This window comes from Bubalus bubalis, chromosome 11 (assembly GCF_019923935.1).
Source record: "Bubalus bubalis isolate 160015118507 breed Murrah chromosome 11, NDDB_SH_1, whole genome shotgun sequence".
Classification (NCBI taxonomy): Eukaryota; Metazoa; Chordata; class Mammalia; order Artiodactyla; family Bovidae; genus Bubalus; species Bubalus bubalis.
In genome coordinates this window covers 17,875,279-17,891,029 of record NC_059167.1, presented here as the reverse complement: position 1 = coordinate 17,891,029, position 15,751 = coordinate 17,875,279, and the positions used below count along the sequence as shown (strand labels likewise).

Sequence of the window (15,751 nt, the reverse complement as noted above, 5' to 3'; positions counted from 1 at the left end):
CAGTATGAGGCCTTTTATAAATGTATAAAAAATACAAGAAGAAAGAAGAATATCTGAAAGATCATATGATATGGATCAAATGGAGATTTAATACTGGTAACAGAGATCACAGACAGAGATCACAGTAAGGAAAATTGTTAAGTATAAGGAAGGACAATATTAGAAACAATAATAATGATTCAGTGAAAACCCACAAGACCTCCTAGAACTAACACCAAAAAAAGATGTCCTTTTCATCCTAGGGAACTGGAATGCAAAAGTAGGAAGTCAAGAGATTCCCAGAGTAACAGGCAAGTTTGGCCTTGGAGTACAAAGTTAAGTAGGGCAAAGGCTAACAGAGTTTTGCCAAGAGAACACACTGGTCATAGCAAACACCCTCTTCCAACAACACAAGACACGACTCTACACATGGACATCACCAGATGGTTAATACTGAAATCTGATTGATTACATTCTTTGTAGCTGAAGATGGAGAAGCTCTGTACAGTCAGGAAAAAACAAGACCTGGAGCTGACTGTGGCTCAGATCATCAGCTCTTTATTGTAAAATTCAGGCTCAAATTGAAGAAAGTAGGGAAAACCACTAGGCCATTCAGGTATGACCTAAATCAAATCCCTTATGATTATATAGGAGGTGATGAATAGATTAAAGGGACCAGATCTGATAGACATAGAGTGCCTGAAGAACTATGGACAGAGGTTTGTAACATTGTACAGGAGGTGGTGACCAAAACCATCCCCAAAAAGAAATGTAAGAAGGTAAGATGTTTGTCTGAGGAGGCCTTACAAATAGCTGAGATAAGAGAAGTGAAAGACAAAGGAGAAAGGGAAAAATATACCCAACTGAATGCAGAGTTCCAGAGACTAGCAAGCAGAGATTAAAAGAAGCTGTCTTAAGTGAACAATGCAAAGAAATAGAGGAAAACAATAGAATGGAAAGACTAGAGGTCTCTAAGAAAATTGGAGATATCAAGGGAACATTTTATTCAAAGATAGGCACAGTAAAGGACAAAAACAGCAAGGACCTAACAGAAGCAGAAGAGATTAAGAAGAGGTGGCAAGAATACACAGAACTATACAAAAAAGCTCTTAATGACCTAGATAACCATTATGGTAGGTCACTGACCTAGAACCAAACATCCTGGAGTGTGAAGTCAAGTGGGCCTTAAGAAGCATCACTACGAACAAAGCTAGTGGAGGTGATGAAATTCTAGCTGAGTTACTGTCACCCTGCTTATTTAACTTATATGCAGAGTATTTCATATGAAATGCTGGGCTGGATGACTCACAAGCTGGAATCAAGATTTCTGGGACAAATATCAATAACCTCAGATATGCAGATGATACCACTTTAATAGCAGAAAGTGAGGAGGAACTAAAGAGCTTCTTGATGAAGGTGAAAGAGGAGAATAAAAAAGCTGGCTTAAAACTCTACATTCAAAAAATGAAGATCATGGCACCCAGTCCCATCATTTCATAGCAAATAGATGGGGGAAAAAGTGGAAACAGTGTCAGATTTCATTTCTTGGGCTCCAGAATCACTGTGGATGGTGACTGCAGCCACAAAATTAAAAGACGCTTGTTCCTTGGGAGAAAAGCTGTGACAAACGTAGACAATATATTAAAAAGCAGAGACGTCACTTTGCCGACAAAGGTCTGTTTAGTCAAAGCTATGGTTTTTCCAGTGGTCATGTACAGATGTGAGAGTTGGACCATAAAGAAGGCTGAGTGCAGAAGAACTGATGCTTTCAAACTGTGGTACTGGAGAAGACTCTTGAGAGTCCCTTGGACAGCAAGGAGATCAAACCAGTCAATCCTAAAAGAAATCAACCCTGAATATTCATTGGAAGGACTGATGCTGAAGCTTAAGCTCCAATACTTTGGTCCCCTGATGCAAAGAGCCTACCAATTGAAAGAGACTCAGATGCTGGGAAAGACTGAGGGCAAGAGCAGAAGGGGGCGACAGAGGATGAGATGGATATGGATAGTATCACTGTCTCAATGGACATGAGTTTGAGCAAGCTATGGGAGATGGTGAAGGACAGTGAAGCTGCAGTTCATGGGGTCGAAAAGAGTCAAACACAACTTAGTGATGAACAACAACAACAACTAACCTCTGTAGTAAATGATTATTACTATTCTAAGTATTTTATGTGTATTATTTGTTATTTAATCCTTGCCACGTCTCTATGAGATAGCTTCTATTATTATCTTTCTACCCTGGAGACCTGAGACTTAGAGAAGATAATGATTTGCCAAAACAGCTGGTGAGAGAGGTAACAGTTGAACCTTGGGTCTGTCTGATGGAAAGTCCTTCTCTATTGCTTTTTTTTTTGTGGCATGAATGTTAGATTGAGCATACCTATTTCATCTGATAGGTTCTTACCAGTAAATATAGCCTTCAGAATCAGGGTTATTTAGCTCAATTTTTTTTTTATTTTGCCTAGAAGAATTTTCTGTTCTTTTTAGTCTATGTACTTTTAGAGGATAGAAGGATCCATCTATGAGAATCATAGGGAGATACTTTTTATATTTATACTAGGAATAATTTTCTAAAAATGAGAACTCTTAAAGGGCAGCCTAGGAAATTAATGTGATTTGAATTATTGGTACTTCTGTCTCTAGATATTTTTCTCATAGTAAAGATTCCTGTTAAGTGGGAGATTTGTATAGTCTGACTCCTAAGATTCCTTCCAACTCTGAAAATTATGATTCTGTGAGTTCATGTGTTTAAAATGAAGATATTTGGTGGGGATGAGTATTATAATAACTTATTTGAATGTTCTGAGAACTGTTATTCATGAAAAGCTTTTTAGAAACTCAGTACTAATCTTGTAAGTGAAAGTGTAAGTCGCCCAGTCGTGTCCGACTCTTTGCAACCCCATGGACTATACAGTCCATGGAATTCTCCAGGCCTGAATACCAGAGTGGGTATAGCCTTTCCCTTCTCCAGGGGATCTTCCCAATCTATAGATATTTATGAGAAATATGGTACTCGTAGGGAGGGCATGAGGTTTTTCTGTGTGTTCAAGATTAAGAGGTAATGTGTGACAGAGAATGTTTCTTGATTGAGAATGTTCAGGGATATGCCCCAATCTGGGGCTTCCCAGGTGGCTCAGTGGTAAAGAAGATACCTGCCAATGCAGGAGATGCAGAAGTGGGTTCAATCCCTGGGTTGGGAAGATCCCTTGGAGAAGGAAATGGCAACCCCCTCCAGTATTCTGGCCTGGAGAATCCTGTGGACAGTGGAGCCTGGTGGGCTACAGTCCAAGTGGTCGCATAGTCAGACGCGACTGAGCAGCAGCCACAGCATACCCCAATCCACCCCATTTCCTGCTGACCAGTCTTTGTTTTTTTGGTTATTTTAATTTTAGCTGAAGGAGGATTTAAGGAACACAGAGCGGAAACATCAGGAGACACTTAGAAGACTGGAAGGCAAGTTTTTTGAAGAAAAGGTACAACATATTTGCATTAATTAGTAAATATTGTGTGTACTAGAACAAAATAAGTGTATTTATATGTATTCTGAGACATAACTTTTCAGTTGGGCATTTTATTATAAGAAGATTATCTACCCCAGATTATCTCACCCTTAGTTAGACATTCTTGAAATCTTCAAGAGGGACAGTCATCTGAGCAAGGCTTCAGGACACAGTCCCCCTCACCCCAGCTTGGTGTCCCCTGGTGGAACTAAAGCTGCAGGCGCCACTTTCTGGGGGAGGTGGGCTTGGAGAGGTTCCTGTGGCTCACGTGAAGGCCTTCCCTTAGTCAAGTTAACTAAGGATGTTAATAAAAGGGGCGCAAAAGTATTCTTTAGCTTCACAGGTTTCCACATTTCTCTGTGCATCTAAAGTTAATTCTCCACATTATGAGAAGTGCTTTGGAACACTGCTCCTCTACAGAATCTTCTCAGAGTCCCCATGGTTTTTCTTTAATTCTTTTAATTCTTTAATTTTTCATCCTTAGGAAAGAATTAAATAGATTTTTTCACAAATTGCTGAGCAGGTAGGGAAGTGAGGGTGAGGCAAATAAGTACTCATGTCAGGTTTATATAAAAGGATTTGCTTTAAAAAGTAGCTCTCAGTTTCTAGTTTGTGTGAATAACCTGGGAGTGGGATAGAAGCATAATCTAGATATAACTGTATTAAAAGAGCCTATTTTCTTTTAGCGTAGACTAGAAAAAGAGGCTGAAAAGAAGATAATAATGCTGGCAGACAGAGCCCACCATGAAGCTGTTGTGTAAGAGACCACTGCCTCCTTTTTCTTTCTAGTAGCCTCTCTCACCTCTTTGCTAGTCTTTTTTGTTCGTATTATGTTTTCTACCCTCTTCTCTCCAGGTTTGCTTCCTTCAGATTTTCTAGTTTACTTTCCTTCTCTCTGTGTCTCCACCCCTTTTCCTCCCATCCTCTTTGTAGCAGCAGAGTGTGGGGGAGAAAACTTGGGCTTTGAAGTTACACTTTAGTTCTCAACATGTATACTAATTGACTGTAGGAAGATTTCTTAAATTTTTTGAAATTTAATTTCTTCATCTAAAAATGGTATTAGTTGGGAATCATGAAGTAGAATCTTATAAAACTGCAAATAAATTTTGAATTATTACTTGAAAATGTAAAAAAAAAAAAATAAAAATGGTATTAATAATGCCAACTGTGCATGGTTATCATGAGGTATATTAGTGGAAATTAATAGTTATATATAATATATTATAATATAATAGTGGATATTAATAATTAGTGGATAGGTATATTAGTTATATAAGTAACTGTGTTGTGTTAATGCATAAACTAGGTCTCAGTGTGTTAATGTGTTCAGTCGCTCAGTTGTGTCCGACTCTTTACAACCCCATGAACTATAGCCAGCAAGGCTCCTCTTTCCAAGGAATTTTCCAGGCACGACTACTGGAGTGGGTTGCCATTTCCTACTCCAGGGGATCTTCCTGACCCAGGGATCAAACCTGAGTCTCTTGTGTCTCCTGCATTGGCAGGCAGATTCTTTGCCACTGTGCCACCTGGGAAGTCCCCCCTGGTCTCAATGGTTTATTTCTAATCTAATGTGGGTCTGACAGCTGTACTCCAGGGGTGATTCAGGAACCTGGGCTGCTTCCATTTTGTTCTTTATGTCCAGTCACATGGACAAAGAGAGAGTATGGGAAACACATACCTGCCCTTAACTGCCTTGGACTGGAAGTAACATATCACTCTTTACTTTTCCATTGGTGAGAACTTAGTTTTAAGATCCCCACCCAAGTATAGAGTACCCACCATAAGCTAAATAAGTGTTGGCCATTATTCTTTATTATTATTATTTTTTGTTGCCCACGTGCCTTACAGGATCTTAGTTCCCTGACCAGGGAGTGAACCTGGGCCATGGCAGTGAAAGCTCTGAGTTCTAATCACTGAACTGCTAGGGAATTCCCAATGATCATTACTATTAATGTTAGGGGATAAAGCAGTCACTGATCTACTTTGGTAATATTTAAAACTTAGGTCTGTGTTTTGGGGTCTTATAGGCAATTGAACCACGCTGGAAGAAGTGTTTTTAAAGAGAATATTTATCTCCAGAAAGCTCTCGCATACCATCTGAAGGAAGCTGATGCTCTACAAAAAAATTCCCAGAAGTTGCAAGAGACTCAGACTTTCCTTTCACAGCAAAAGGTTCCCATTCTCATTTAAACTTTCTTGTTTGTTTTAAAGATTGGTGAATAGTGAGAACCGAGTATAGTAATGATAGATAAGGACAATAGGGCCATTTTTCTTCTGTCTGGTTGATGTATTTTTCTTACCTGAGAAGTTAATTACTGAATAATTTATAAGAAACTTTAGATTTGGCTTTATAAAGAATATCTGAAACATAAATGTAACTCCTGTGCTCTAATACATTTGTAATCATTTTGTGTTGCTTAGAGTTGGTCCCTGCATCACTTAGGAATAGGTTCTCAGCTGTGGCTACAGTGGTTTCCCCATGTAAGGGTGTATCCTCTCCCTAAAGGAAGTCTGGAGGTAAGCAGTCCAGAGCTGTAATGCCACAAAGTTAGCAGACACTCGGGTTCCTCCTGCAGAACTTTGTTCTGCAGCACATGGCTTATCGCCACAGAGTCACCCCATGGCCCCCAGCAGCTGCTGGCGCTCTCACAACAGGGAGGGAGAAGAACAAGAAGGAAGACAGTATGCTCCTCCCTTCAGAGGTCTTCCTGAAAGTCCTATACACATTTCTACTTGCAGCTGTTTCATCAGAGCTTAGTCACATGGCTTTGCTGAACTACTAGGGAAACTGGGAGTTTTCATCTGGGCTTAGTGCTTTTCTGAATAAAATTAGGGCTTTATTATGAAGTATAAAATGGAAAATGGACACTGGGACAGGCAACTAGCAGATTGCCACAGCTGACAGTAAGTAGTTGTTAAATTACTATAGTAATTTTACTGTGTAGTCTTATTGGGATATTCTTTTGATAATATAAAATACTGAAGCTTTCATAATTTTAGAAGAAGGAAAATGCCTTGATTAGTAAAATTTGTGGTCTTTGTAAAGTCCAGAAAAGGACTCTTGATGTTTCTTACTCTTTATGCACAGAAGAGCAAAAATACCACCATTGCAACCTGGCCTCAAACTCAAACCTCTTAAAGTAATGGAAATTAGTGAGTAAATTTTACATTCTGAAATTAATTAAAAAAAACTCACACCTCCCTCATCTTTCTGTTTTAGGAGATCAATGATCTATTGGTTAAAGAAAAGATAATGCAACTTACCCAGCAGAAATTACAAATCCAAACTCTTCAGAAGAAGGTAGTAAGCCTGGAGAATGCTCTGATTTGCATGACCAAAGAGTTTGAGACTGAAGTTTTAAAACTGCAGCAACAGGCAATGGTAGAGAACCAAGCAGGTCAGGTTGAAATTTTCAAGCTGCAGCAACTTCTTCAGATGAAGGACAAGGAAATGAATCGAATAAAGAAGCTGGCCAAGAACATACTAGATGAGAGAACAGAAGTGGAAAGATTCTTTTTAGATGCTCTACACCAAGTAAAGAAACAGATCCTATTTAGCAGAAAGCATTATAAACAGGTAGCACAAACTGCTTTCAATCTTAAAATGAGAGAGGCATGTGCAGGAAGAATGGAATATCCCAAAATCCGAACGTTTGATGGCAGAGAACATAGCACCAATAGCGTGAATCAGGATCTTATGGAGGCTGATAAATGGTACTAATGATGCTTTAATATTTTGTCTTTTATACTGCTTTTTTTTTTCTCTTTAGAGAAATAAAAATCCTGACAAGTTCATTTTGACAGTATCTAAGTATTAAATAGATTACTCAGTAAGTTACTTGAGAAGAGAAACTGTCTTACTCATCTTTGTAACCCCATGCTTAGCATAATGTGTGGGGTCTTCTTAGTAGATTGTCTCCCTGTTTCGTATGACAGAGACTTGTCAGAGGGATTGTTTGTTCCATTTTGAATGTCACTGTAATATCTTTTAACATGTTCCTTTCTTCCATTTCCTGTAAATTTGTTTCAAAGGTTTGATTAGATTCAGGTTAAACATTTTTGATAAACATACTTTCACAAATATTTTGTAATATTCCCCTTACTATTCTGAGATGAAATTCATAGGTAATAATATCTAACCAAACCTCTAATTTAAAAAATCAACATAACTCTTTGTTGTACAGAACTGTCCTGTGGATTGGAGGACACCCAGTAGTGCCCCTTCCACCACTGTCGTAACCGAAAGTCCCTACAAGTGTCTAAAGTACACTGAAGAGATCTGCTGCCACCATGATGAAGGCAGCAGAATGACTGAGACAGTTGCAGACTATATACCCCTGGAGAAGGAAATGGCAACCCATTCTAGTATTCTTGCCTGGAGAATTCCATGGACAGAGGAGCTTGGCGGGCTATAGTCCATAGGGCCACAAAGAGTTGGACATGACTGAGTGACTAACATGCACAGGCTATATACAGTAATTAATTGTTTCCTGTTAGCATTAATATCTGTTTGAATACTTTCACCCTATAAACCATGGATTATAGTACATTTTAAATATTACTCTGAAAAAATTGTTTTATATCCCTATGCAATTAGATTCTTCAAGGGCCTTAAGAAATTTTAAAAAATCCCTACTACCATGCACTTAACATCTTATTAAGAAGGGCTTCCAAATGTATTTTCTGTTTTAAATTATTTTTTAATGGGCTAATATGAAAGTTCTTTTAAATTATATAGCTGTTGGGAAGGTTGGACATGGCCAGTTACTCTTCTTCAAAAATGTCCATACTATAATTTTTTTATCTTCTTGCCATATTTGGAAGTCTATTACTATTACTCTATTATAATAATAGACTCATTATAATAACTACTACCAGAGGTTCACTGTAATTTTTTCTATTTTTTATTTAATATATCAAGCAAGTTGAGTCCCCACCATATATAAGGCAGTTTCTTTTCATTTTTTAAATCTACTGTATATTAAGTGGTATATAAGTTTTCGGAGGAAGGTACATAAAATGACTCTCCACATTATTATTGCAGAAACTGGACTCTTACTATTCTGCCTTCTGAGCAATTAATCACCTTAACCCTAGTGTTCTATTGCATCTACCAGGAAAGCAGAAATTGTAGTTAAAATATTACAGTATCTGCTGAAGAGGCAGATTGGGAAGGACAAAGTATATGGTGATCACAAGGCAAAATCTAAACTAACCCAATTGACATACATGCAAATGTTTCTTACATTCTACATCTATACTGTACATGTTAGCCAACTTTTGTAAATAGCAAGTAGACTATAAATCCTTTAGAAAAGTTATGGTATAGATAAATACCTGCCTGGAAAGCTTAGCTATACCCTTATTTGGAGGTAAGAAATAAACTAGATAAGTTACATGTTATTTTATATATTTACCTCATCACTCTATCTTCATAGCAAAATATCTAATACTAAAGACATGCTAAAAGGAATTTATCAGTAATTGCACCAAACAACTATTTTTTCTTACTTCTTTTGTCTTTGTGGATACATAATTATCTGGATACATAATTTTGCCTCACAACTTTCTATTCTGTTTATTTGCTTAACCTTTGGGCACAGATTTTTTTTCATGTTGTTACAGTTTTTATTTCATTTTAATTACTATGTAAAACTTCAAATTGGCTAGCATGCTAAGTCACTTCAGTCATGTCCAACTCTGTGTGACCCCATAGATGGCAGCCCACCAGGCTCCCCTGTCTCTGGGATTCTCCAGGCAAGAATACTGGAGTGGGTTGCCATTTCCTTCTCCAGTGCATGAAAGTGAAAAGTGAAAGTGAAGTCACTCAATCGTGTCCGACTCTTCGAGACCCCATGGACTGCAGCCTACCAGGCTCCTCCATCCATGGGATTTTCCAGGCAAGAGTACTGGAGTGGAGTGCCATTGCCTTCTCCGAGACATAGTTTGCTTTGTAGTCATTACATTTGGAAACATAGTAATATTCAGTTATGATTTAGAAATGTTCTTTTTTCATGTTTACATATTTTATATTTTTTTAAAAAAGAGATGCTTCCTTTGATCATACTTTTTTCCATTTTTTTCTTTGAAATTCTTTAGGACAGATATTCAAGGAAATGTGGATATTGGAGATTTGACCTGGGAGCAGAAGGAGAAAGTCTTGAGACTGCTCTTTGCAAAAATGAATGGCTTTGTTCCTAGGTAACTCCCTATTTCAGTAGTGAAATACGAGTTTTCTATCAAACCTAGAAACCATATAGAAACAGTGAATATATTCTTATTTAGAATTAAGAGAATGGGAAACAAGCAGAAAATAAAACAAGGTCATATTGCATAGCTACTGCAACTCCCAGAGATAAAGAATGGGAGATGTGTAAGTGAGCACCAAAATGAAAGAGGAATTAGAATTAAAGGAGAGAGAAAAATTGATTAATCTTAGGTGTTTAAGCTAATGCTTCCTAAGAAGGTATAACATTGCTCAGCTGAATGAGTGGTGACTAAAGAGAAGCATAGCAATTGTTAAGATTCTATTGGTCTGCAAAGATAAGTAAATGATTACAAAGCTGAATAGTAACCATGGGACTCTTTAATACCAAAAAAAAAAAAAAAAAAAAAGACCTAGAAAGGAAAACAGAAAACCACAGTTACTCCAAATAATTATTTTTAATGATTAGTTTTACTCTCTTTCTTCACCGTGTTTTATCAGTGACTGTAACCCTGGTAATGAACTGTAAAGTCGCTAAAATAAATCAACCATTTATCAACTGATTGTTAAATGCTTGGCACCATGGTACTGTAGGGATTCAAAAGAATTAAAGGACATTGCTTTTGATTTCAAGAGCTTACAGTTTGATTTCCCAAACAAAGCCAAGTGTAACAAGGAAAATTAGGTGGCACAATAAAGTGTAATTGGAGTGCAGGCAATTTGTCAGTGGGCTGGAGTAGTCAGGGAAGGCTGAGAGGGCAACTTTGTGGGTGCCTTATAGGATAGTGGTAAAAAGTGAGGAGGGTAGAGAGAGTGAGGAGGGCACATCAGGCTAGGACTTAGTAGACACCATGAGAAAAAGCCCAGAGGGAAGACTGGGTGGAGGGTATTTCAGTTCAGTAGCTCAGTCTGATTCTTTGTGATCCCATGGACTGCAGCATGCCAGGCCTCCCTGTCTGTCACCAACTCCCAGAGTTTACTCAAACTCATGTCCATTGAGTTGGTGATGCCATCCAACCATCTCATCCTCTGTCATCCCTTTCTTCTCCTGCTTTCAATCTTTTCCAGCATCAGGGTCTTTTCCAATGAGTCAGTTCTTCACATCATGTGGCCAAAGTATTGGAGCTTCAGCTTCAGCATCAGTCCTTCCAATGAATATTCAGGGCTGATTTCCTTTAGGATGGACTGGTTGGATCCCCTTGCAGTCCAAGGGACTCTCAAGAGTCTTCTCCAACACCACAGTTCAAAAGCATCAATTCTTCAGTGCTCAGCTTTCTTTATGATCCAACTGTCACCTCCATACATGACTACTGGAAAAACCATAGCCTTGACTATACGGACCTTTGTCTGGAGGGTATTTAGGCAACACTAAGGAGAAACTTCCTGGCTTGAGGAAATTTGGTGATGATAAAGAGTAATTCAGTTCAGTTCAGTCACTTAGTCATGTCCAACTATTTGCAATCCCATGGACCACAGCATGCCAGGCCTTCCTGTCTATCACCAACTCCTGGAGCTTGCTCAAATTCATGTCCATTGAGTCAGTGATGCCATCCAACCATCTCATCCACTGTCATCTCCTTTTCCTCCTGCCTTCAATCTTTCTCAGCATCAAGGTCTTTTCAAATTAGTCAGCTCTTTGCATCAGGTGGCAAAAGTATTGGAGTTTAAGCTTCAACATCAGTCCTTCCAGTGAACACTCAGGACTGATCTCCTTTAGGATGGACTGGTTGGACCTCCTTGCAGTCCAAGGGACTCTCAAGAGTCTTCTCCAACACCACAGTTCAAAAGCATCAATTCTTCGGCACTCAGCTTTCTTTATAGTCCAACTCTCACATCCATACATGACTACTGGAAAAACCATAGCCTTGACTAGATGGATCTTTGTTGGCCAAGTAATGTCTCTGCTTTTTAATATGCTGTCTAGGTTGGTCATAACTTTCCTTCCAAGGAGTAAGCGTCTTAATTTCATGACTGCAGTCACCATCTGCAGTGATTTTGGAGCCCAGAAAAATAAAGTCTGACACTGTTTCCACTGTTTTCCCATCTATTTGCCATGAAGTGATGGGACCGGATGCCATGATCTTAGTTTTCTGAATGTTGAGCTTTAAGCCAACTTTTTCACTTTCCTCTTTCACTTTCATCAAGAGGCTTTTTAGTTCCTCTTCACTTTCTGCCATAAGGGTGGTGTCATCTGCGTATCTGAGGTTATTGATATTTCTCCTGCAATCTTGATTCCAGCTTGTGCTTCTTCCAGCCCAGCGTTTCTCATGATGTATTCTGCATAGAAGTTAAATAAGCAGGGTGACAATATACAGCCTTGATGTACTCTTTTTCCTATTTGGAACCAGTCTGTTGTTCCATGTCCAGTTCTAACTGTTGCTTCCTGACCTGCATACAGATTTCTCAAGAGGCAGTTCAGGTGGTCTGGTATTCCCATCTCTTTCAGAATTTTCCACAGTTTGTTGTGATCCACACAGTCAAAGGCTTTGGCATAGTCAATAAAGCAGAAATAGATGTTTTTCTGGAACGGTCTTGCTTTGTTGATGATCCAGTGAATGTTGGCAATTTGATCTCTGGTTCCTCTGCCTTTTCTAAAACCAGCTTGAACATCTGGGAGTTCATGGTTCATGTATTGCTGAAGCCTGGCTTGGAGAATTTTGAGCATTACTTTACTAGCATGTGAGATGAGTGCAATTGTGCAGTAGTTTGAGCATTCTTTGGCATTGCCTTTCTTTGGGATTGGGATGAAAACTGACCTTTTCCAGTCCTGTGGCCACTGCTGAGTTTTCCAAATTTGCTGGCATATTGAGTGTAGCACTTTCACAGCATCATCTTTCAGGATTTGAAATAGCTCAACTGGAATTCCATCACCTGCACTAGCTTTGTTCATAGTGATGCTTCCTAAGGCCCACTTGACTTCACATTCCAGGATGTCTGGCTCTAGGTCAGTGATCACGCCATCGTGATTATCTGGGTCATGAAGATCTTTTTTGTATAGTTCTTCTGTGTATTCTTGCCACCTCTTCTTAGTATCTTCTGCTTCTGTTAGGTCCATACCATTTCTGTCCTTATTGAGCCCATCTTTGGATGAAATGTTCCCTTGGTATCTCTAATTTTCTTGAAGGTCGCTAATCTTTCCCATCCTATTGTTTTCCTGTTTCTTTGCACTGATCACTGAGGAAGGCTTTCTTATCTCTCCTTGCTATTTGAAACAGTGCATTCAAATGGGTATATCTTTCCTTTTCTCCTTTGCTTTTCGCTTCTCTTCTTTTCACAGCTATTTGTAAGAGTAATTAGTAATTAGAAATAAAGTTTAATCTATGGGTTGAATTATGATGAACCTTAAAAACCATGCAGAAAATTCTGAACTTTGTAATATAGATTCTGGAGTAATGCAGCATAGTTTTCTTCTCTGCCTTGGAGGAATACAAAGAACAATAGGCCATACTCTTAGATTCTCCTACTGGAAGGGTTTACGTCCTTGTTCTCAGAGCTGACCTTAACCTAACACAGTGACATGTATGACAGATTGAAGGACATACATAGAACTGGGACGGGCAGAAGCTGCTGCACAGCTCTGGGCATGTGTGGTGAGGGATTTAAGCAAGAGTGGAGGCAGCTGGAATAAAGAAAAGAAACAGACACACTAAGGAAGGAGAAGCAGGATATGGTGATTAAGAATAAAAGGAATATAGAGAAAAAAATAAATGTTTAAGATTTTTAGCTTAAGAGGGCTTCCTTGGTGTCTCAGCCAGGAAGATCCCACATGTCTTGGAGCAGCTAAGCCCGTGCACCACAACTAGCCTGTGCTCTAGAGCCTGGGAACTGCAACTGCTGAGTGCACGTGCCCCAACTACCAAAGCTGCTGTGCCCTAGAGCCCGTGCTCCACAGTAAGAGAAGCCACTGCAATGAGAGGCCTGCCTACTGCAACTAGAGAGTGACCTCCACTTGCCACAACTAGAGAAAGCCCACACAGCACACCAACGAAGACCAGCACAGCCTAAATAAAAAAATGAATTAAAAAAAGATTTTTTGCTTAAGAACTGAAGGTGGTATGAAAGGCAAATGAAAAATATGGAAAACCATACTTTCCATATGAAAAATACGGAAACATTTCCATAAACATTTATGGAGATATTTAAATTTTTTTTTAATCCATCAATTCATTTACCATAATACATACTGAATGCCATATATATTGGAGAAGGAAATGACAACCCACTCCAGTATTAATGCCTGGGAAATCCCACAACAGAGCTTGGCAGCTGTGGTCCATGGGGTTGAAAAAGAATCGGACATGACTGAGCGACTAAACGACAATTTATTGAGGATATAGTGTTAAGCAAATAAAGACACATGCTTGATTTCAGGGAGTTTATTATCTACGTGGGAAGAAAAATATTGTTCAAGTCATCACACAAAAGAAAAATACCACTCTGACACAGGTTCAAAGGAGTGGTATTTAGTGGTAAGAGAGCCTAGATTAGGGGAGTCTGACCTAATTGAGATCAGGAAAAGTCTCTGAGGAAGTAAAAACTTGAGCTGATCTCTAAAGGGAAACAGGAACAAAAGGGAGGTGGAAAAAGCATTCTAGACAGAAGAAATACAAGTAGTATTTTCAGTGATGAACTGGAAATAAACATCATCCTAATTTGAAAGTGGGCTTCACAGAGTTACAAACAGTTTTAGTAGGTTGCTTTGCAAGCAAAGACACCCCCCACTCCTAAAACTCGTCTTAAATTAGATGCATATGAAAGCAGCATAACCCCATTCAAAACCTGGCCATATTAAATAGTCCAAAAATAAAGCAGATTCATTCAGGGAGAAACAGAATACTCAGAGAAAGAATCAATAGATAGAATGTGGGCCATCTCAGAAGGCGAGAGGGCCTATTTTCCTGTTCTTAAACTAGATTTCCCAAAGTATTAGGAAAAATTTTCATACTGGGTCTATCTCCATTGGGTAACTTTCTTGTGTTTCGAGATTCTTTTTGTGGGAAGGGAATTTTTTGGGCTTGCTTTTGGTCAGTACTCTGGTTCAACCTTGCCCATCACAATTAATATCTGTTGTATGAATATCATGATTATCTTCATAAATATTTCCATTTCTTAAAGTCAGTGTCTCAACTTTAGGAGAATGTAAGTTTTAATTAACTTGCCTAATATACTTGCCTCTGTGTGTGTATAATAGCATTTTTGAAAATTAGAAACCCATCCAACTGAAACATTTTCCTTTAGCAGTTTTAAAAGTATAGTTGATATACATGGCATGTGACGACGCTGCCTCATTGTTAACATATCCCCACTACAGGAAATACAGCCAGAGTTCTAGACCTCCAGTTCCAGACTATGTTGTTCCTGACGATGAAACAACAAAGGAGTCTGGGTAAGCTCTCTTGACAGTCAATGAATGTGAGCCTGATCGCAGTGGTGGTTGTGGGCATCTTATACATATAAGAATTGAGTGAGAATAACATAAGTCTATTTTTTTGAACCAAGTTCCATGTGTGTACAGTTGTCGACAAGTCTCACTTTGTCATTATTGTAGGGATGAAAGTAAGCTTCAAGATCAAACGTTCATCACCCAGCAAGTGCCAGTCTTAAATTCTACTGGTGAACTGTTGATACGCAATATTCAGAAAGGATCACAAGAGTCTGACACAGTAAGGAGCTGTAATCTAACCAAACAATACACATAACTGTTCCTCTTCCTCATGCAGCTTCTTCTAAGTCACAGTTCTTTTCTCTACTAGCCAGTTCTCAGGGATCAGTGAAATGAGTAATAACATTAGTATGAGATTGTGGACTTTTTTTTTGGATTGTGGACATTTTAATACCAATGTCCATATTAAGGAAAGCATATATTGAATACAAATGCATATTTGTGCTTTTAGTGTGGAAAACCTATAAATTGTCTTTTGAAATATATAGCCCAGCTAAAATATGTACTGTCATTTATGTAAGAATAAACATAATGACCACGAACCTCTTGGCTTTGTACAGAGCTGGGAAGCTGAGTCACTACAGGCTAGCAGATAAAGGCATTGTAAGGAAGTATGGTACCA

General features: G+C 38.7%; 1 protein-coding gene across 5 annotated transcripts in view; it reads left to right on the top strand.

The window, feature by feature from the left end:
• BBOF1 (basal body orientation factor 1) overlaps positions 1 to 15,751 on the top strand; it is a 36,146-nt gene that overhangs the window by 15,064 nt on the left and 5,331 nt on the right. For 3 of the 5 annotated variants that reach the window (XM_044924743.2, XM_006053861.4, XM_006053860.4), the window contains exons 5-11: positions 3,374 to 3,454; positions 4,168 to 4,238; positions 5,509 to 5,653; positions 6,702 to 7,195; positions 9,581 to 9,682; positions 14,998 to 15,072; positions 15,235 to 15,349. In XM_044924743.2, the coding sequence (XP_044780678.1) occupies positions 3,374 to 3,454; positions 4,168 to 4,238; positions 5,509 to 5,653; positions 6,702 to 7,195; positions 9,581 to 9,682; positions 14,998 to 15,072; positions 15,235 to 15,349 (1,083 nt within the window). The remainder of the gene's footprint in view (positions 1 to 3,373; positions 3,455 to 4,167; positions 4,239 to 5,508; positions 5,654 to 6,701; positions 7,196 to 9,580; positions 9,683 to 14,997; positions 15,073 to 15,234; positions 15,350 to 15,751) is intronic. The other 2 variants (XM_044924741.2, XM_025295216.3) reach the window with 1 other exon arrangement.